This window comes from Ziziphus jujuba, chromosome 5 (genome assembly GCF_031755915.1).
Source record: "Ziziphus jujuba cultivar Dongzao chromosome 5, ASM3175591v1".
NCBI classification, from domain to species: domain Eukaryota; kingdom Viridiplantae; phylum Streptophyta; class Magnoliopsida; order Rosales; family Rhamnaceae; genus Ziziphus; species Ziziphus jujuba.
The window spans coordinates 30,317,082-30,339,972 of record NC_083383.1 but is presented as its reverse complement, the minus strand read 5'-3'; the positions used below and the strand labels follow the sequence as shown (position 1 = coordinate 30,339,972).

General features: G+C 29.3%; 2 protein-coding genes across 2 annotated transcripts; both read left to right on the top strand.

Annotated features, from left to right (window-relative positions):
* The first annotated feature begins 2,936 nt into the window (after positions 1-2,936).
* On the top strand, positions 2,937-4,028 carry LOC107435975 (putative F-box protein At4g22660). Its single transcript, XM_016047607.3, has one exon. The coding sequence runs from the start codon at positions 2,937-2,939 to the stop codon at positions 4,026-4,028; it is 1,092 nt and encodes a 363-aa protein (XP_015903093.3).
* A 7,374-nt stretch (positions 4,029-11,402) lies between these two features.
* Positions 11,403-13,996, top strand: LOC107421626 (alcohol dehydrogenase 1). The gene is made up of 10 exons (XM_016030902.4): positions 11,403-11,646; positions 11,763-11,899; positions 12,001-12,047; positions 12,163-12,488; positions 12,581-12,663; positions 12,765-12,840; positions 12,953-13,014; positions 13,141-13,236; positions 13,341-13,502; positions 13,626-13,996. Exons 1-10 carry the CDS (start codon positions 11,607-11,609, stop codon positions 13,740-13,742), a joined length of 1,146 nt encoding a protein of 381 aa, XP_015886388.2. The 5' UTR covers positions 11,403-11,606; the 3' UTR covers positions 13,743-13,996.
* The last annotated feature ends 8,895 nt before the right edge of the window (positions 13,997-22,891 follow it).

The window sequence follows — 22,891 nt, the reverse complement described above, 5'->3', positions numbered from 1 at the left end:
ATATATAAAATATAGAGTATGTCAGAGTACTCTTATGTAATCTGCAGGAGATAAACATGTCCCTTCAAATTAGGTTAATAATTACGTGTGTTTGTTGTTCTTAGTTGTACATCTCATGCTAGTTATAAGCATTCAATATCACTCGTCTTTTCAACCAAAGGCTCTTCTTTGGAGATATCAAATCTATACTCGGTGACAAATTTTGGCACTAGAGAAATGGGTTAGTCAATATAATTGGTTATAAAATCTAACATCAAAAGGAACAAAAACTAAGTAGGTCATAGGATCATGTGAAATAATTAACACATTGTCATCTTAAATATATCAATAAATTCAATATTTAAACCAGTAAGGGCAACTTAATTTGTACAATCTTTACAAAAATCATAGTAAGGTTTTGATATGTGAAAATTATTAGATTTTACCCCTAAAATAAGGAATGTAGGAAGATGTCGATCTTGTATGGTTATGACTTATATGTAGATGTATTTTCTACATGAAGATGTTTTTGCTAATCATGTTCAACAAAGTTGTAGATATATTATGAGCAAAAAGTAGGATCTGATTTTTAGCCTACCATGCAATCTGTTTTATTTTGTGGGACATCAGAATTCTAAATCGGCAAAAATTTCCTCCAAGTGTATAATATAACATACGTACATGAAAGAGTCTCCTCAATTAGAATACGAAAGGAGAATTTTACTTAGCCAGATGTACACACAAATGAAGTATAACGCAAACTCTTAATTTGAACAAGACATCAGGCTTACTTTGCTAAATGTACACACAAATGAAAGTACAACACAAACTCTAAGTTGAACAAGACATCAGGCTTTCTCTCCTCACTGTGGCCTCAAAATTTTTATCTTTGACTGCTAATAAGCCAAATTTATGAATGCAAAATTGCTAACTGATGGAAAACCTTAAAAATTCTAGAATGCCTTCTTTTTTTTTTTTTTTTTGGCCCTTTTCTTTTTTAAAAGTCTAATTGTTTATAATTTGCCAAAAAAGCTTCCTTTTTGCTTCCATTGTTAAACGATAGAAAAACTAAACTTTACATGATTTCAGTTAGATTGAGTGCATTTCATGCTGATTAAAAATATGCTATGGATTGCAAAGCTTATAAACAATTTTACCATAATAATAATAATAATAATAAGTAAGAGTAGACAGTGGGCCCAAGGTCTCCTGAAGATTGAGATTTTACGAATTATGTTTGTTTGGAAATTAATTAATCCTACTTTGTTCTGGTGTAAAAAAATAAATAAATAAAGGTCCTACTTTAATTGTTTTTAAATTATATATATATATACACATATATGATGATGATATTTAAAGTCATATTTTTATTGTATTTATATAGAAATTAAAAGTGATGTTTTTATTTATTTTTTTTTTTTTGGGTAACAAGTTAGGCATTCTGTTTCTGAGTGAAATCTTTGGCTATATTTTGGGATTCGACTACAACAATATGGGCTTTCAGATTCTTATCGCAATCACTGATAAACTATTCATATATAGCTAATGTAGGCTTAGGCTAAAATTTTGACCAATGGATGTACAATTTGTTTGCCCATTCGAAAATTATTGACTTCTGCCTAGATTGTAAATTATTCAATTTCTAGAGAATACATTTTCCCAATCATAGCTTGGAATTTTTTCCTTATATAATTGACATTTTATCAAACATTCGTATACATAATTAAAAAAAGTAAAATGTAAAACTACATGCAAGTGCAACAACTTTGTTTAAAAGACTGTTTCCTAAAATCAGATGATGACGTGTCAATATATAATTATTATTATTATTATTATTATTTTTATATTCTTTGATTTGAGTTTGATTTGCTTATGATACATAATAAATTTGAGACAACCTTTCGATAAAATCAATGTTTTTCATTTGCAATTTTAAAATTTATTAAAATAATTTATACGCATCAACTTGAAGGTTGTCTTTCTGTTTCCTACTGAAAAAAAAAAAAAAAGAAAAAAAAATCAAAAACAAAAACAAAAGAGCATAAAACAAGAACTTTTGAATTCTACTTGGCAAGTTGCCATTGACTGGTGAACCCAAGGCATTGGTGGCAAACCGAACCAGGATCTTTTATTTCTATGGAAGATAACGAGTTACATAATAATATGATACCACATATTCTGAACAAAATTTGAACCATCGATTTTTTTTTTTTTTAACTGAATTAAGATATAATCATCATTAATTATTTGAATAGTAGTTTTAGTGCAAATATCATCATCATTAAAATTTTTTGGTGTTGCTGTTCTAGATGGTCTGCCAAATGAAAATGATGCATTCAAAACACATCAAATGAATTTCTTGAAGGAGAGGACTCTCTAAAGGTTCAAAATAAAACAAAAGAGACACACTATTTAATTTTTTTGAAGGGGCATTACCAATATTATCTTAAAGAAGTAGCTTTTAAAAAGTAAATATAATAACTTTTTTTGTAAAATAAAAGAGACAGAGGGGGCAGGAGTCCTATGCTGGATACGCTAATGTTGTCGTTTCAATTTTCTAGTACCTAGTATTTATTATTTTGTTTTTTTCAATCCTATAATACTTAATATATTAATATATATATATATATACATATATATATATATATATATATATAGAGAGAGAGAGAGAGAGAGAGAGAATATGTTAACATTTAAAAAAAAAAAAAAAGAGTTACTGATTTCAACTTGGATTCTGTTTGTGCTAATAATTTTCCTAATCCGATTCTAATTGAATTCCCAAATCAATTTGGATTTTTATATTGCTCTCTCTCTCTCTCTCTCTCTCTCTATATATATATATATATATATATACATATATCCTTTATGAGTAATTAATTCATACACTCAAAAACCCCTAAACCCATTCAATCGACCATCCCTCTGTTTCTCTCTGATCTAACTCTGTTGTAATCAAAATGGCTAAAAGGGTGCGTACAGATGAAGCAAACTGGTCCAACCTTCCGACTAATCTCTTGCAGTCAATTGTAAAGGAGCTCAATTTTGAGGACATGGCTCGCTTCAAAGCTGTTTGTCTTTCTTGGAACATGTCTGTCAGATCCCACACGTCTTCTCTCATTCCATCCATGTTGACTTGTACCACAAGCAATGAACAACAAGAACACAAAAAACACCACAAAGCCAATATCTCTTTTAGCCGCTTCTTTAGTCTAACACAAAACAAAGTTTACGAGGTTAAGAAAGTTTTTGGAAGATTTTCTGATTTTTGTTGCGTGGGATCGTCATGTGGTTGGATGGTGATTTTGGATGCCAAAAAGGATCCTAAGCTTCATCTGGTTGATCCATTCTCGGGATTTGAAATCGGCGGATTTCCATCTGTGAGGTCTCTATTCCCTGAAAGGATTAGAAGAAGAGAAGATATGATAGCCAAAGCTATACTCTCCTCCGATCCATATGTAAATAACAAATTCGTGGTTGTGGTCATGCATTCATTCTCACTTGGTATTGCATTTTGTAAGCAGGGAGATAAGCAATGGACCGAATTGAGTGACAGTTTGCAGGATGACCAAGACCAACATTACTGCGATATAATATACCACGATGAAAAGCTATATGCTTTAACCCTCGAATCAGGCCTAGTTGAAGTTTGGAAATTGCAGGGACATGATCATGGTAGTAGTCCCACTAAATTGTTTACCATTGAACGTTTGACAGTTTTTGAAGAATGGAGAACATACGGATTGCATCTGTATAGATTGAATACCATGTGTTACAAGGTTCGGTTTCATTTGGTTGAATCGTCTTCGGGGAAGATTTTGCTTGTGTTGCGATTAGTAGGCAAATTTGATAATATGAGCAGTACTGGTTTTATAACACGTCGATTTGCTGTTTGTAAACTGGATTCTAGTGGCCAATGTTGGGTATCTATCATGTCTGTATCGGATCGAGCCAAGCTTATAGCTGAATATCAGCATTGTGCAGAATATGAAAGATATTCGACATACAATACTGATGATTATTTAACCCAATCCTTGGTACGTTTGGATTAAAGCTACTTTTTTTTGGGAGCCTTAGTAACGCATATGAAAGATGTATAATCTTGACAATTTGTTCTCTCTTTTTAATTTTCATTCTCTTTTCTTTTTCTACTTGTAAATTCTTGAGTATCTGATTTATATATCATTAGTACATCACTTGTTTCACTTTGATGATTTTTTTTTTTTTAAATTTTTTGTTGTTGAATAAATCACTTTGATGTAAGTTAGATGCATTGAAGTTTCCTCTCCTAATTTTGAACAAAATAAAGTTCAATTAATGTTGTGTGCCAATTGATAATTAATGAAAAGAGAAACCAAATAACTATATATTTATATTTATATATTATATGGAAATTAACACTATAAAATAAAATTGTGTAACTCAAACATTGAAATTGAAGAAGCTACAAGTAATAATTATGAAGATTGTTAAATCCAAAACTCTTACAATATAATATAGTAATACTGCTACAACTAATTCAAATTTGAAAGGCATACGAGGTCCATAGGTATGAGATAATATGCTGTTCAGGTCTAAACAAACATATAGTAATACTGCTAGAAACACCGTAAGTAAAATTGAATTTCGACATGCTTCCTCAACTTAGGTGGAGGGCCTCCTTATGGGGGCCGAGCCATCAATAGGATATTATCGGTTTTAAAAAAAAACTATAATTCTAACATTATGCTAGGACATACCAGCCAATTAGGGATAGTTCGAGTGGAGAATTTCTACATATACGGCATATGCCTCTGAAAATTACTCAGAATTTCCCATCCAACTGTGAGTCTAGTCAAGCTGCCATGCCTTTCCTCCTCACTTTTCACCTTATAATACATTGAATGGCATTTTACGTGAGAGAGGTGTTTGTTATTTATTAAATAACGGGTATATTGGGAATGTAAACTATAAAATAGTTTAAGTATATATTAAGGAGAAAAAAAAAAAAAAAGGAAAAAAGAAAGGGTTCGATATTTTACCATTAGAGGCTCAAATAGGATAGCAGACATTGGGACCCAAGATAAAAAGCTCAAACCCAAGAAAGAAAGGTCCAGAAGTTTCTATGGCAGATTTACAGAAATTGGGCTCAAATAGTTAGATGGGTTCCTTTTTCCTTTTTTTTTCCTTATAATTGGGCTTCCTGGTAAGGATCTGCCAATACAGAAAAGGGGTGCTGGCACTAGTTCTTCATACACGCTGTTTAGAACCATGCACACTCCAATAAATAAAAAAATAATAATAATAAAAATTCAGGATTATATGTTTGCAGTTTGTTGTTTAATTGTAAGGTTAGTATGGGATTTCACATTATAAAATGAAAAAAAAAAAAAAAAAAGAAAAAAAAGGAGGAAGTTCTATTAACACTACAACAGCTGTTAGCTACATTGCATTTATACACATATCCATATTAAATTTGATTTTATTTTTAACACTAATAAAATATATCAATTTTATTTTAATAAAATAAAATAAACTTAAATGCACTACATATTTAATTTTATATCTTCTTCTCTTTTTTATTTATTTATTTATTTATTTATCTTCTGCACCTTTTTCTTTCTTTCCATTTATATAATGAAAAATTTTTTTATCTAGTAACTCGTTGACAAAATGGTAGATATAATAGACCAATAATTAGCATTTGACAATGAACACTGGGATGCAAGAGATAGACCTAACAACTTAGAGATTGCCCAATCATTCTACATCAAATAGTCAAACATATAGCAAGTTGGATTTATGTTTCTTTTGGATTGAAACAAAAGAAAGAAACAATAGTTTTTTTTTTTTTTTTTTTTTAACTTTTCTTCTATGTTATTGATTTTTCTTCGTTAGATATAAACCTGCAATTTAATACATTCTTGAGTTAACAATCAATGAATGCAGAGAAATAACAAAAGAGGACAGAAACAGCGGAACGAATAAATAACCGAGTGTTAACTGCAACGAGATAAAAAAAAAATAAAAAAATAAAAAACAATTTAAATGAGATGTTATAACTTAATTGTTATGACAAGATTAAGGACAAAAGAGAAGGAACATATGATCTCAATCCAGTATAATGCATGAAAATTTTAATTTTTATTTTGTTTAAGTATTTAAGATGTTTCTGACATCTTATTAATGGATATTTTAAGAATATAAATATATCAGTAAAATTGTAGTATGTTTCACAATTGTTGTATTGTGAAAATAATTATTCAAAAAGGAAAAAGAAAATGATAATTTTGCCCAACGCTATATTTAGGACCCCAAAATATCCATTCTATCTAAAATTGTAGTTTTCTTGTTCAATTTAAGAATTAATTGGTTCATATTTGCCAAAAGAGAATAAATATTCCAAAAATGTTCTTTATTTAACATTCAAATATACAAGAGGAAAACACAAACACACACTCACACAAAAATAATATGGTTATTCCATTAATCCCATGACCGGAAATGCTTAAAAATTGTTGCATTGTAGAGGGAAGGCAGAACTTGAAATCCTGTTCCACTAAAAAAATTATATCCCGGAAATTTTTGCATGGGCATGGAGAGAGACTTTTGCATATGTGGCTTAGACAGAGGCTTTTGGGGACAAAGACTATAAATAGGTCATAGAAGCATGTGAAATGATTAACATATAGTCATCTTAAATAAATTCATAAATTCAATGTTTAAACCAGTAAAAGCAACTTAATTTTCTCAATCTTTAAAAATCAGAACTAAGTTTTGATATGTGAACACTATTAGACTTTGCCCTTGATGTAGGAAGTTGTGTATACTGTATGGTTATAGCATATATAACATATATATGTAGATATACTTTTAAACAAGATGTTTTTGCTAGTTAATCATGCTCAACAAGGCTATAGATATTATCATAAGCAAAAATTAGGATCTGATTATTAGGCTATTATGGAATCTATTTTATTTTGTGGGAAGTCATAATTCTAAATCAGTATAAATTTCTTCTAACTATATAATATAACATATGTACATGAAAGAGTCTTCTTAACAAGCATATAAAAGGACTTTTTTTTTTTTTTTTGTAATTATAAAAGGACAATTTAACTTAGCCAAATATACACTCACAAATGAAAATATAAGACAAACTCTAACTTGAAACAAGATATCAGGCTTTCCCTCCTCACTATGGCCTCAGAATTTATACCTTTGAGTACTAATAAGCTAAATTGATAAATGCTAAATTGCTATCTTATGGAAAACACTCAAGATTGTAGAATGACCTTTATTATTATTATTTTTATTTATTTTTAAAATTCTAACAGTTTATTATTTGCAAAAGAAGCTTCCTTTTTGCTTCCATCCCCGAAAATAGAATAACCAAACAATAATATATGCTATGGATTGCAAAGCTAATATGTCATAAACTCACCATGATAATAATAATAAGAAGTCACAAACAATAGTAGAATAAAAAAATAATAAAAATAAAAAATAAAAAAACCTACTATCATGGACTTCCTATTTTGAATATTTGAAGAATCAGAAATTGAAATTGTTTTTCGGTTCAGGAGAAAAGAAGGCCCAATAACTGGTACGGGCAGACGAATAGACATATATAGAAACTCACCGTTAATGAGTGGATGCTTCAAGACCATTAGTCAGAGGGCCCAAAGCCTCTTGATGGTTGGGTTATAACGAGTTTTGTTAATTTGTTTGGAAATTAATTAATCCTGCCACTTTGTTCTGGTGTAGGGATGTCAACAGACCGAGACGGGACCAGTGTTTAAAATTCCGTTTCCGTTTTCATGGGAAATTTTACATCCTATCCTCGTAATTTTTTCCGTTTTTTTAGATGCGGGGCAGAATCGGGGATTTTGCCGGGCGGGACGGTTTTTCCCATTTTGTTTTTTAATTGATATTTTTTTAAAAAATTTATATAAAAAAATTATTTCATGATTAAAATATAAAGAAAATGATTTCAATGCAATAAAAATATAATAAAATACATCAAGGAACAAATTTATAATTATAATAAAATACATATTTTAAAAAATAAATGAAAAGAAAAGAAGAAAATGATTTTACATAAATGAAATTTTATAAAAAAAAAATAATAAATAAATAAATATATATATATCGGGGCAGGTTCGGGGCGGGGTTATTATTCCCTCTCCCCGGCCCGCCCCCGACTCGGTTTTTAGGCATTTGCCCCTAGCACGCCCCGCATCCCCAAATATTGGGGGAAAAACCGCCCCGTTAAGGGGGGTGCACCGCGGGTATCGGGCCGTGCGGGGCAAATTGTCATCCCTATTCTGGTGTACCAAAAAAAAAAAAAAAAAAAAAGGTCCTATTTTAATTGTTGTTATATAATATATATTGATTATGTTTAAAGGCATACTTTCCCTGTATGTATGTCAAAATTAATTATATATATATATATATATATATATTTTTTTTTTTTGGGTATTTTTATTAATATGTGTTTGTGTATATAATTAGGATACAATGTGCTTACTTCTTCAACAAATTGGGCATGCTGTTTCTTAGTGAAATCTTTGGGTATATATTTTGGGATTCAACTATAACAATATGGGCTTTCATATTCTAGCCGCAAACTGATCACAAATGCAGTACTATTAATATATGATTAATGTAGGCGGGTTTTTGCTAAAATTTTGACCAAATGGATATATAATTTGTCTGCCCATCCGAAAATTATTGACTTCTATCTAGATTGTAAATTATTGAATTTCTAAAGAATGCATTTTTCCAGACACCGCTTGGAAATTTTTCCCCTCTCAAGATTATCCATATATACATAAATTGACATTTTACCAAATACTTGATTATATATTGGATAATAAAACAGTAACAGTAATACTACAATCTAGACACGACGGCTTTGTTTAAAATCTGCTGTCAGAGAAATGAGGTACTTACGTGCCGATAATATTAACAATTGGAAAAGAAAAAAAAAATGACTTAAATACAAAATAAATAAAGTTGGTAAATAAGTCAATAGCGGTAAGTTTGCTTTAATAATATTCCATGCTAAAAATCAGGAAAACAATTTGTCACTTAATGTCCAATTGACATTAGACTAAATTGTATGGATTTTGTTTTCAGGAGATAATTCCTGTTGCAGTGTAGTGGGCGCGTGGAGGAAAATCAAACAAAAGCAGCTACATCTGCTATGTGGACCCCAATATAATCCACCCCCTTACTTTCATAAAAACCCACGTTAAGATTACTTAATTAACTAACAATTTTGTTTATATTTTTATACGTTGTCTTAACTAGATCACGATGTTACATATTCCTTGTCCATGTCTTTCCTTACTTTAATTAGGAGTTTTTATCATATAACCGATCATACATACTGCAATAAAAATCAAGTGGTCTTTGATTTGAGTTTGATTTACTCAAACATAATATTAATTTGGAGCAATCCAATAATAAAACCAATATATTTTACAAAATGATTTCAAATTTAAATTTCAAATCTAATATTAATATAGTATTACATAAATATATAATTTTGTTATGATATAAATATACACGTCAATAATTTTTTTGATGGTAAGAATTTGAATTTTATGAAAAAAATTTTTTTACATATAATGCATGTAAAATGTAAGTGTCCCATCACATGGGTTGATTTATATAGACATCAATTTTTCAGACCACTTAATTATTAAGATTTTGAAATACTGGGTGGTGGGCGTTGGAGAGCAATCTTCCACATAGAAATATCATAATCTTCTCCTTTGTCTTCATTGACCAAATGGGCTTGCAATGCATGAATCTTCCCCCCCTTTTTTTTTTTTTTCTTTTTTTTTTCTTGATTTGTTTTGAATAATTTTATAATTATGAAAATGTTTTTTAAATTTAAATATCAAATGTATTGATAATATTTAATTAATTGATTTTTTCTATATTTAAGTTTTATAAATGTCTATTAATAATATTTTAAAATTTGTTATTTGGTATAAAAATTGATATTTGTAGTATTGTTGATGTTTTTTTTTTTTTTCCCTCTTATTTTGAATTTGAAGAATTGGTTGCGAAATAAAGAAGTACTTTTTAATTACATTTTTTCAAAATATATATATATATATATATATATATATATATATAAAAGGTAACACTACAATAAAAATAACAGTTGGCAAAACTGGGGATTATGTTGAGTATGTTGACTTAATGAGGAATATATACATATATACATATATATATATATATATATATATATATATATTTTTTTTTTTTTGGGAAAGCGATTTGATGAGGAACTTTGAGTTTATAATTTTTCCAATTAGAAACCAATTAAAGAAAAATTAATTGAATTTGTATTTGGATATTAACTTCTATCATTTACATTTGGATAAACGAGTCTACCAGATAATATATATCCAACCTTTCTTTTGTATTCATTTATTAATTTACAAAAAATCCAAACCTTGAAGGTTGTGTTTTCTGTTTCCTACTGAAAATAATTAGAAGAAAACATAAAACAAAAACTTTTGAATTCCACTCGGCAAGTTGGCATGGAGACATTGACTACTGAATGAAAACGGAACCAGGATCCGTCCATTTCTATGCAGGATATTTATTTACATAATAATATGATGCCACATGTTTTGAACAAAATTTGAACCATTAATTTTTTTTTTTTTTTTTTTTTACTTACCTAAATTAAAATACAATCATCAGTAATAAATCTAATAGTTTTAGGAAATAACTGATATAGTTGATACATATATACATATATTTTGCAAGGATATATTCAATACTTGATTGTTTCTTCTATATTTGAGAAATTTGTTTTTTAATGCATTGATTAATATAAATATTTTATAATTAAATTTCCAAAAATATATATGCATACATATTACTGTTTTCCTTCTTTTTTATTAAAAAAATAAATTTTAAACAAATATGGAAGGATATTAATGTCATTTAACTTTAGGTAAAAAAAAATATAGAAGGAACTATCAAGTATATAAATTATTTCCTAAAACTTTTCAAATTATTAATGATGATTATGTCTTATTTCAGACAAGTAAAAAAGTCTAATGTTTCTAATTTGTTCAAAACACGTGACATTATATTATATTATTATTATTATTTTTTTTAGGAAATATCATTTATCTAAATTAAGAGAACAATAGAATCTAGCATTGTTCTTTTCGGATAAAGATCCTATCCAAAAAGTAAATTTTCAATACTTGGCGAATTTTACTCTTTTCTCTAACAAATAAATGAAACGCATACATGTGGATCCAATATAGGTTCCACCCATTCGTGTGAGAAGGGAGTTGTATTTTTAGGGTGTGCACCATGATTATCTACATCATTTAAAAACATCATCATCCAAAAAAAAAAAAAAAGGGAAAATAACTGGTTTTTTTGAATTGGGATAAGATTTTATGACCGGGCGGATAGGAAAACGGGGAGAGAGATATCCATGCGTTATTTTCTCAAACAATTTGATTGCTTAGTGGGATTCTGTTTTCTCTGTCTCGACACTCTCTCACTCACCCTTTAAATAGTGCAGCTCACAAGAGCCAATATCCATATTCAACTCTATTAATCTATCTCTCATAAATATCATCTACCATCCATCATCATCAACAATGTCTAATAGCACAACTGGGAAGGTCATCAAGTGCAGAGGTGAGCAATCCACCATTGTTATGCTACCCTGCCACACATACACACAATGGGTTTCTCTGTTTTTTTTATTTTTTATTTTTTATTTATTAATCATTTTGATTATGTTGTAATTGTAGCTGCGGTGGCATGGGAGGCTGGGAAGCCATTGGTAGTTGAGGAAGTGGAAGTGGCACCACCACAGGCTAATGAAGTCCGCTTGAAGATCCTCTTTACTGCTCTTTGCCATACTGATGTTTATTTCTGGGAAGCCAAGGTACTTCAACATAAAGAACTATATATTTTGCTTAATTTAGATGGATTTTAATAAGCATGGAAAATTATTATGCTAAATCTGAAAATGGTTCTGTATTTCAGGGGCAGACACCGTTGTTTCCCCGCATATTTGGTCATGAGGCTGGAGGGTATTTTATTATCAAGAAATAGAATCCAAATTAACAAATTAGAATGATATAATCAAGTTACATATGATACTTGCTGACTACTTTCTTCTACATGTATGCATTCTGTTTGATGCAGCGTCGTAGAGAGTGTCGGTGAAGGTGTAACCGATCTTCAACCGGGCGATCATGTCCTGCCCGTGTTCACCGGGGAGTGCAAGGAGTGCCGCCACTGCAAGTCGGAGGAGAGCAACATGTGTGATCTCCTAAGGATCGATACAGAAAGAGGGGTCATGATCAATGATGGCAAGACGAGGTTTTCCAAAAATGGACAACCTATTTATCATTTTCTTGGCACATCTACGTTTAGTGAATACACTGTAGTCCATGTTGGATGTGTTGCCAAGATCAACCCTGCTGCCCCACTTGACATAGTCTGCGTTCTTAGCTGTGGATTTTGCACAGGTTTTTGAAGATTTGTCTTTTGTTTGGAAAAATCCTAATTCAAAATCATTGTTTTGTGCTTTTTGTCAATGAATTTGGTAATTCTATTGAAGGTTTTGGTGCCACCGTAAATGTTGCAAAACCTCCAAAGGGTTCCACTGTTGCCATATTTGGATTGGGTGCTGTTGGTCTTGCTGTAAGTTATTTTTTGTTTCTAGTTTTTTGTTTTGCTTCTCTTTATTTTGTGACTATGATGTTCCCCTTCTCACTTTCTCACTTTTGTTATTACATTTTTAGGCTGCTGAAGGTGCAAGGGTTTCAGGGGCTGCCAGGATTATTGGTGTTGACTTGAATCCTGATCGATTCGAAACCGGTATAGATAATTAATTTAATTATGTTTGTACAGAATATATCCTCTGCTCTTCTTCTAAATATAAAATGAAGCACTAAATAAGGAACCTTATATACTTAATTCTTTTTGGCAGCCAAGAAGTTTGGTGTGACTGAGTTTGTGAATCCAAAAGAATATAATAAACCTGTTCAAGAGGTTGGTTTTTCCATTTTTGCTATATTTTTGTTTTGTGAAACAGGGCTGGCTAGTTATGCACATTGTATGTATTAGTGATCCCACGAATTGCTGACAAACATTTGAATTTTAATTGGATTCTAAAAGGTGATCGCAGAGATGACTGATGGAGGAGTAGACCGGAGTGTGGAATGTACTGGAAGCGTCCAGGCCATGATATCTGCCTTTGAATGTGTTCACGATGTATATTTACCAATATCTTTTACCATTTTACAATATAATCAAATATTCCATCTTTTTATCGTTGGAAAGTAAAAAACTGAAAATTTTTTGTTAATTTTTCATAGGGTTGGGGTGTTGCAGTTCTAGTTGGTGTGCCAAATAAAGATGATGCATTCAAAACCCATCCAGTAAATTTCTTAGCAGAAAGGACTCTAAAGGGAACTTTTTATGGAAACTATAAACCGCTTAGTGATCTCCCTAATGTTGTGGATAGGTATATGAACAAGGTAAACTTTTGTTTTTCATTCCCCTATGTTTGGTAGTCTTTATGGTTAAGTGATTTGTTGGTTTCCTAAGGTCATTTGTTTATGGGAACTACTTGAGAATTTCATTTTGATCTGATATTGCAGGGATTGGAACTAGAGAAATTTATAACTCATTCTGTATCTTTCTCGGATATTAACAAATCATTCGACTATATGTTGCAAGGCAAGTCTATCAGATGCGTCATCCGCATGGAAGACTAAATTGTTTCAAACATACCATGAATGCAATCTTAATAGTTTTTGTGGTGTGTGTAGATATATATATATATATATATATATATATATAAGAGAATAAAGTTTATCCTGTGGGTTTTCTCAGGAGGCGAACCGATAATGTAATGAATAGTTATGGGGTTTTGACAATTGTGTTTGGCGTTGGTTATGCACCTTAGTAATATATATGTTCATGTTGAAGGAAATCTTAGTAAGATGTTTATGAAGTTATAAATTTAGCACACTTGGTGTATATCCATTCCATCTCAGTTGCAATATTACCCCAAAAAAAAAAAAATTCCATTTCAATTGCAAAGAGAAATAATTAGGAAGTATTTTAAAATCTATGTTAAATGCAATTTCATACCATTTATTTTCTATACAATGTTGTGGTTAAAAAACTTGTTGCATTTTTGGTCAAATTTGTTGCAACTTAGATCTTCTAGTTCTAATTGTTGTAATTTATCTATCCCAGTTTCATAAATTAGCATTTTAATTAGTAGTTTCTAACTTAGATCACATATTAATCTTCATTTGTCAAAATTTTTGAACGTACCAAAATACAGTCAATTGAAATTTGAAGGTCATAATTACAATATTTTACATTAAAGATTCAAAATACAAATTTTCCAAATTAAAAAGTACTAATTCTAGGCAAAAAGAACCCTAGTCTCTTTTTCTCCCTAGAAAGGGTGGTAGTCTAAGGTTTTGTGCCTACGCTAAACCCTAAAAACCTGTTTTTGGCGACTAGAGATTGGAAAATCATTGTTTTTCCTTGGAGGATATATAAAAAGCTTTTAATAATACCCATTTCCTTATGGATCTGGAGGATATATGATGACGTTATTGAGAATCTTGTCTCCAACATAGTTTACTTGGATGACTACATATCGAGAAGATTGTTAATAATAATGCAATATTCTCTGTTTTTCAAAAGAGTTGTAACCCAACGAGGGGAGTTGAGTTTAAGGAGCTGAAGAATGGGGTGCTTTGCTTTCAGTATTCCTGTGATGCTGATGTAAGAAACGTTAAAGAACGAGGGCTATGGTGTTTTAACGGTTATGTTCTTCTCTCTCAGCACTAGGAACCTGAATTATCTCAAGTAGAAGTCATATTAGATCATGTACAGCTTTGGGTCCAAGTGCCAACATTCCCAATGGAATGCTATTCAACTAGGTTTATTAAGAAGTTGGGGAGTCATTTAGGTGAGGTGGTTGATGTAGATCTATGGGGAGAGAGTGGATATACTTTTCGTGCTATTTAGGTTACAATCAAATTCAATATCAAACAGCCTTTGATTCCTAGGTTCTTGGTTGCCAGGAAAGTAAGGAAACAACAATGGGTCTCTTTTAAGTATGAAAAATTATCCCATTTTTGTAATCTTTGTGAAAAGATGGGACAAGATACAAAAGGATGCTTAACTGATCCAAAGATTGAAGGAAAGGATTGGAAAGAAAGAAGTACGTTTGGATCGTTGAGAGATGAATTCCCATCACAAATCACAAAAGAAACAAGAGAAAAAAATGTTATTACAAAAAGAGAGAGAGAAGACTGGAAGGAGTTCGAATATGGACTTGGTTCCTTCGAATGCATCTGTTGAAGGAACGAATAATAATTCGGTGAACTAGACATTAGTGCAAAATCAAGCCTAAGGCAATAATCAAAGGAGTTCACAACCTAAAGCACAAGATATGGCAGTGGATGGTTTGGACTTAGGGAGTTTGCACGGGCGTAATATTCTGCCAAGTGAGATTTGCATTAACCCATGTAACTTAGTGCATGCATGTGGTTCTTTCCTTGAGATTTTTCCAAGTTTGTTGGGCAATGTTATTAACAGAATCCACTCTGGGAACCGTCCTAAGAATCCCTAGATGGTCCAACCTAGCAAATTCCCACTAAAAAATTTTTAGAAAAAGTCCAATAAAATCTCACCAAAACCAAAGACAACCAAACACATGCTAATAAAAGTGTACCTTACATATATATATATATATATATATATATATATATGACCACAATAGAATGCAAGTTCCCAACTATAGTGCATTATAAAATAGGCCACCATCATACAAATATACTAGGGTTACCACTATGTTCATAATTTAAATCAAAGTATTCAAGAGTAATTATAAATTTAAGTTGTACAACTGATACAAATAAATCAACATAAAAATAAGGAAAACAAAGAAAAGATAAACAATGAAAAATAGTATATTGTTGCTGTTATGGGATACTAAAGCTGACAAGTGATACATGAGGTAAATCATTTACTCATGATTGTCAAGGTCATCTCATGCAATGCATGCATCAAGTAATCCCTTGTAACTTAAATATTGGTGTAGAATGTATGATTTTTCACTTTGCTTATGTCTGGTAACCCTGTCTTCATGGACAGACCTATCACTCTCTATGAACTTGTCACTTTGTACAAATATTGTTCCCAATTTAGTCGTCGCGCTCAATATGATTTTTTTTTTTTTGTTTTTGTTTAGAGCTTCCTAGAAAATCACTCATCCCAGGATTGCTCATGCATAAGTACACTTAATTTCAGAGTTCGAAACCAACTTCTCTAAAAAAGCCTCTTATAACCTTTAAAAAGGCCTCAGCATTATGAAGGTAACTATATTAACCGCTCTGAAAAGATTTCAACATTATGAGAGTTACTATTATTATATTTGAATCATGCCCTGATCTACATTAGGACGATATGGGATTGGACACCATCCACCCCCTTTTAGGATCCAATGTCTTTCCTGGCACACTTCTGGTCAGGTACATGCTCTGATACCATTTATAACACTCCTTCTCCACCGGCGGACCTGTCACTCTCTACTGATATTCGCCCTAATTTAGCCACTGCATTCGATATAAGATTTTTTTTGTTTAGAGCCTCTCAGGAGGTCAACCATTCTAAGATCGCTCTCACTTGAGCATGTTTAACTTCAAAGTTTTTTCGAACTCTGAACCCAACTGCTCTGAAATGACCTTAGCATTATAAGTTGACTGTTATTACATTTGAATCATCCCTTGATCTATATTCAAAAGATGTGAAATTAGACATCAAGTAGTCTGCCAGTGTCCCACACCTGCTCATATCAGTCGTCACATCTGGTCTATTGATCAACAGTAGCAAGATATCATTTTTTAGAGTGATTTTCAGAAGCAATTTTCTATTTGAAAAATCAAGTCACAAGTTTCCCATGGACCCTTGAAGCCATCATAAAGGATGTTTGGTAAATATTTAGGGTAGGTGCATTAATGGCAGGTGAATTTCATCCCAAAGGAAGCCAATAAAGCATCAGACTCGATTGCAAGAGCTACTAAGAATAAATATCTCTTACGTATAGTTGGGATTCTAGTTTACCTTGTGATTTCAAGTGTATTTTGGACAATGATGTAACTTGATTTGTTCTTTTCTTAATAAAATATTCTTGTTGAACAAAAAAAAAAAAAAAAATACTAAATTGCAGTTAGCTCTTTTAAAATCACATAGATATCTTTCTTGGTTAGGGTCAACTTTATAGAGGGAAGGATAAAGGCACTCGTTCATACACTCCTTTTAGAGCCATATAGATAATAGTTTTATGTTAGAAAGAAAAATGAAAATAATATATATATATATATGCATAGTATAAAATATTGAAACTTTCCGTAAAATTTTTATTTTTTAGATACATCGAAAGGAAATTTAGATTACAAGTGAAAACAGGGTATAATTTTTATAATATTATAATATACATATCAAATCGTTCACAATTTCGTTAAAAAATTCACAATTTTCATGGAAATTTCATAAATTGCCATAGAAATTTTGAAAATATCTATAATTTTTTTGTTAAATTTTTTATTAAATTTTTTTTATAAATATTATTGATTTTTAGTAAAACTTTTTGCCAAATTAATATTATTGATAGATTTTTTACCTTTTAATTATCTTTCCAAAATTAAGTAAATAAAAATAAAAAATTTACATTACATAAATAATATTCAAAATTACATTAGACAAGTTTATTATATTCTTAGAGAAAATTAATATTATAAATTATAAATTTATCTATCTATTATTATTTTTTTGACAATAATAAATTTAATATTTATATAAATATTATAAAGTAAATAAAAATTATAATGTAGATAAAAATTGAAAAATACATAGTAATTATATTTTCTGTAACCAAGGTTTAAAATTTTGGTGTCAATGATATATTAACAATTACATGTAAAATTATTAAGTAGATACTTCTTTTACTAATTACTATTAAAATGAGAATAGAGAATATATAAACAATTCTCAACCACTGAAGGGTTTTTTATAGTATTGAAATAACGTCTATAAAATATAATATAATTGTAATAATTGTTCTATATATTTTCATTAATAAATAATTTTATTAAATATGTATTTTTTACATTTTTTTATTAATAATTGTATATTTTTAATTATTAACATTTATTATAAATCGATTAATTAAGAGTTTTATAATTTTCATTCAATATTTTTATAATTTTAATAGTTAATTTGATAATTAATTAATTAAATAAGTTATTTCTAAAGTTCAATAAAAAAATTATTTTTTAAAATAAATTTTCATAATTTTTTATAAATTTTTATCGATATTTGATAATTTCTTATATAAAATAAATATTTATATATTTTGCCTTGGATATTTCCATCAATATCAAAATTTTAAACTTTGTATATATGTGGGTTTGTTGTTTAATGATAAGGGCCATATGGGAATTTCACATGATAAAATAAATCCAAAAAAAGCAAAATAAAAGGATAATTTTGCCCAAAGCTCTATTTGGGATCCCAAAGATGTCTATTACATCTAAAATTTTATTTACCCCGTTCAATTTAGGAATTAATTGGTTCATATTTGCCAAAAGCCAATAAATACTCTAAAGCTGTTTTTATTTAATTTCAAATACAAAAAATAAAATAAAAATACACAAAATGCGTACAGTTATTCCATTAATCCCATGACCCGTAATCCCTTAAAAAAAAAAATATATATATATATATATATATATATCCCCAAAAAATTGTTGCATTGTGGAGGGGAAGCAGAATTTGAGATCCTGTTGCATTAAAAAAAATTCTTTCCCAGAAATTTTTGCATACGTGGCACGGAGAGGGGCTTTTGCATACATGGCATAGAAAGAGGCTTTTAGGAACAAAGACCAAATATAGAAGCATGTGAAATAATTAACATATTGTCATCCTAAACATATAGATTTATAAATTCAATGTTTAAACCAGTTAAAGTAACTTAATTTTGTTCAATCTTTAGGAATAATAATAAATTTTTTTACATGTGAACACTTTGGACTTAGCCCTGTAATAAGTAGAAAGATGTGCATACAGTATAGTTATAACATAATATATCATATATGTAGATAATATTTTCAACAAGAAGATGTTTTTGATAATCATGTTCAACAAGGTTGTAGATATATTATAAGCACAAAATATAAATTGATTATTAGCCTTCTATGCAATCTATTTTATTTTGTGAGATATCATAATCCTATATCAGCACAAGAATACTCTTCTCAACAAGAATATAGAAGGACAATTTAACACGGCCAAATGTACACACACAGATGAAGGTATAAGACAATCTCTAATTTAAACTAATAGTTTCTGGACTCAAAATTCATACATTTGAACACTAATAAAGCATCTTTAATGGCATAATAAAAAATGGCACAATGTGCTTATTTTACTACTTTAATAAGAGTGATAATTTTGTCAATTGCACTTTTGTTATCAAATTTGATACCAAAAATGTAATTGGCAAAATTTACGACTGAATCTCATTATCAAAAAATTGATGGGATCCATATATTTATTGAATTAAATTTATTTTTTAATTAGTTAAAAAAAATATTTAAATTTCTATATTTTTTGTTATGCACACTTATTCTTTACTGTGGATTTTATAAATTATCAAAACAAATTTTAAAATTTAACAATACTATTTTTTAACATTTGTTACTGGAAGGATAATGTTAAAATTTAACATTGATATTGATATTTATTATTAAAAAATTATATCAATGTCAAATTTTAAAAATGACATTAACAAAACAACATTTACTATTGAAGAAGAAAAAAAAAAAAAGAAAAAGCCCTCATAGGCTTGACTCTCCCTAGAGAGCCCTTATGATGAATAGCAACTTCTGGAAGAGAAAGATGCAAAGGCCTACCATGAGCCATGTAGTTGAAACAACATTTACTATTGAAGAGAAAAAAATAAATAAATAAATAAAAATAAAAAAGCCCTCAGGCTTTGTTTTTTGGATAAAGAAAAGCCCTCATAGGCTTGACTCTCCCTAGAGACCTTTATGATGAATAGCAACTTCTGGAAGAGAAAGATGCAAAGGCCTACCATGAGCCATGTAGTTGACATGCTTCAGCCCAAAGCCTCCTGAAGATTGGGCTATTATGAATTATGTTTGTTTGGAAGTTGATTAATCCTATTTTGCTATTAAGAATGTTAAAACAAAATTCCTACTTTAATTGTTCTTAAATTATTTATATATATCATTGTTTTTAAATTCTTAGTTTTCACGCATGTATATGATATATGTGTGTGTGTGTGTGTGTGTGTGTGTGTGTGTGTGTGTGTTAGTGTTTTTAACTGGGCCATCTGCTTCCAAGTGAAATATTGAGTATATTGGATTAAACTGATCATATAGGCTATAGGCTAGAGAATAATGCTGATAATATCACTGTTGAGAATATATAATGTTTTGACCATCGGATATAAAATGTTTGCTGATAATATAGTCTAGACAATAATGCTGATAATATCACAATCGGAGATATAGAATGTTTACGATTCGAAAATGATTTATGGTTATTACGATTAATAACCAATTATTGAGGGTTATTAGTGGTAATTACCTAATTACTGTCTTCTACCTAGAATGTGAATTATTGAATTTCTAGGGAATGCGATTTTCCAGCCGCACACTTGGAATTTTTTTCCTCTAGATTGTCCATATATATGTATATATATATATATATATATACATATATATAATTGACATTTTACCAGACACTCTATCGATTATAGGTAATAACACGGGTAGTACTGCATTCTAGACCCCACAACTTTTTTTAAACTCTGTTATGAGAAATGACGTGCTTACGTGTCAATAATGCTATTAATTGAAATAGCAGCATAACTTAAATACCAAATAAATAAAGTTTTTTTTGCTTTAAAAATACCAAATAAATAAAGTTGATTATTAAGTTGTACTGATATTCCATGCTAATACATCAAAGTACGATGATGGACCCCAATATTACGTGTTCTTGACCAGCTCGCCATGTTCATATTCCTTATCCATCTCTTTTATGGAATTGTATTGTAAGTCCTAATTTACACTCCCACTATTTGTCCTTTAAAGGAAGATAAAACTACCTTAATTAATTGCAGTTTAGTTTTTAATTAACTAGCATCTCTGAGTTTTTATCATTTAATCATTCATAAATACTGCAATTAAAATCAAAGACAATCAAGTGGCCTTTGATTTGAGTTTGATTTACTAAAATACAATATAAATTTGGAGTAATTTAATAATAAAAGTATTGTTTTTTTTATAATAATCTCAAATTTGAATATCAATTCCAATATAATATATGTGTAATATAAGTAAATATTATTTTGCCACAACACGTATAGACTTATAATGTAATATATAGACATCCATGATTTTTTTTGGTATGTATTTCAAATTTTATAAAAAATAAAAAAAAATTACATATAATTGTACACTGACTTTGACCACAAATATAAGCTGATGCCCATCAGTTGGGCCGATTTATATAGAACGTCAATTTTCTGCACCTCTGAATTATTAAGATTTGGAAGTAATGGATTCATCAAAAAAAAAAAAAAAAAATCAGATTGGGAAGTAATGGAAGGCGTGGGATAACCTGTTTGTCTATACGTGTCTTCGGTAGCCAAATGGCTTTAAATGCAAGAATCTTCCTGTTTTATTTTTAACTTTTTTCTTCCTTGTTCGGAAGCATTAGTTCCGAATCAATGAAATATTTATATATAAAAAATAATTTTACATTGTGAATTATATCAAAATTAATGCTTTTTAACTTTTATTATGTATACTATATATATATATATACACACATAATAAATTAATATTTTTTTAAAAAAATATCGTTTTAATTTGATACACACCATATAATTTTTTATATATAAAAATACCAGTTGGCAAAATAAAAGACAGTGTTGAATCTGTTGATTTAATTAATTTTTATTTATTTATTTTAGTTTCTGTAAAGTGATTTGACAAGGAGCTTTGAGTTTATATTTACCCAAAAAAAAAAAAAAAAAAAGGAGCTTTGAGTTTATATCTTTTCCAATTATTTATTCTATTCAACTGGTTTGAATTTAAGTCCAGAGAATCCATTCTAATTATTCTATACCATATAATTCATGTCCAACATCTTATTTTGCTTTCATTTATTACTATATACAAATTTAAACTTGAAGTTTGTGATTCTGTTTCCTACTGAAAGTAATTAGAAAAAACCATTAAGCAAAAATTTTAGAATATTCCACTTGGTAAGTTGGCATCGACTGCTGAAGCCAAGGATCCTCCATTCTATAGAGGATATCACGATACATAATAATATGACGCCACATGTTCTAAACAAAATTTGAAACATTGAATTTTTTTACTTATCTAATTTCAGACATTAATAGTTTTAGGAAATAACTGATATAGTTGATATAAATCTATATATATATATTATATATATATATATATAAAAGAATATAGTTGATATTTGATAATTTCTTCTATATTTGTGACTTATTTAATGCTATGGATTAATATAAATATTGTCTAAATAAATACAAAATAATTTTTATACACATGGATAAATTTCCAAAAATATACAAGGATAAATATTATTGTTTTTATACTTTTTTTATTAAAAAAGTAGTTTTTAATCAACTGTAGAAGGAAATGAGTGTCCTTTAAAGCTTAAGTCATAAATATAGAAGAAACTATCAAGTATATCAATTATTTCCGACAACTATTCAAATTATTAATGATGACTATGCCTCATTTTTAGACAAGTAAAAAGTTGCATTTTT

Coding starts and splice junctions, on each gene's coding strand:
- LOC107435975 (XM_016047607.3), top strand. CDS start 2,937: ATGGCTAAAAGGGTGCGTACAGATGAAGCAAACTGGTCCAACCTTCCG.
- LOC107421626 (XM_016030902.4), top strand. CDS start 11,607: ATGTCTAATAGCACAACTGGGAAGGTCATCAAGTGCAGAG. Junction 11,900..12,000: donor TTTATTTCTGGGAAGCCAAG/GTACTTCAACAT, acceptor TCTGTATTTCAG/GGGCAGACACCGTTGTTTCC. Junction 13,237..13,340: donor CCTTTGAATGTGTTCACGAT/GTATATTTACCA, acceptor AATTTTTCATAG/GGTTGGGGTGTTGCAGTTCT.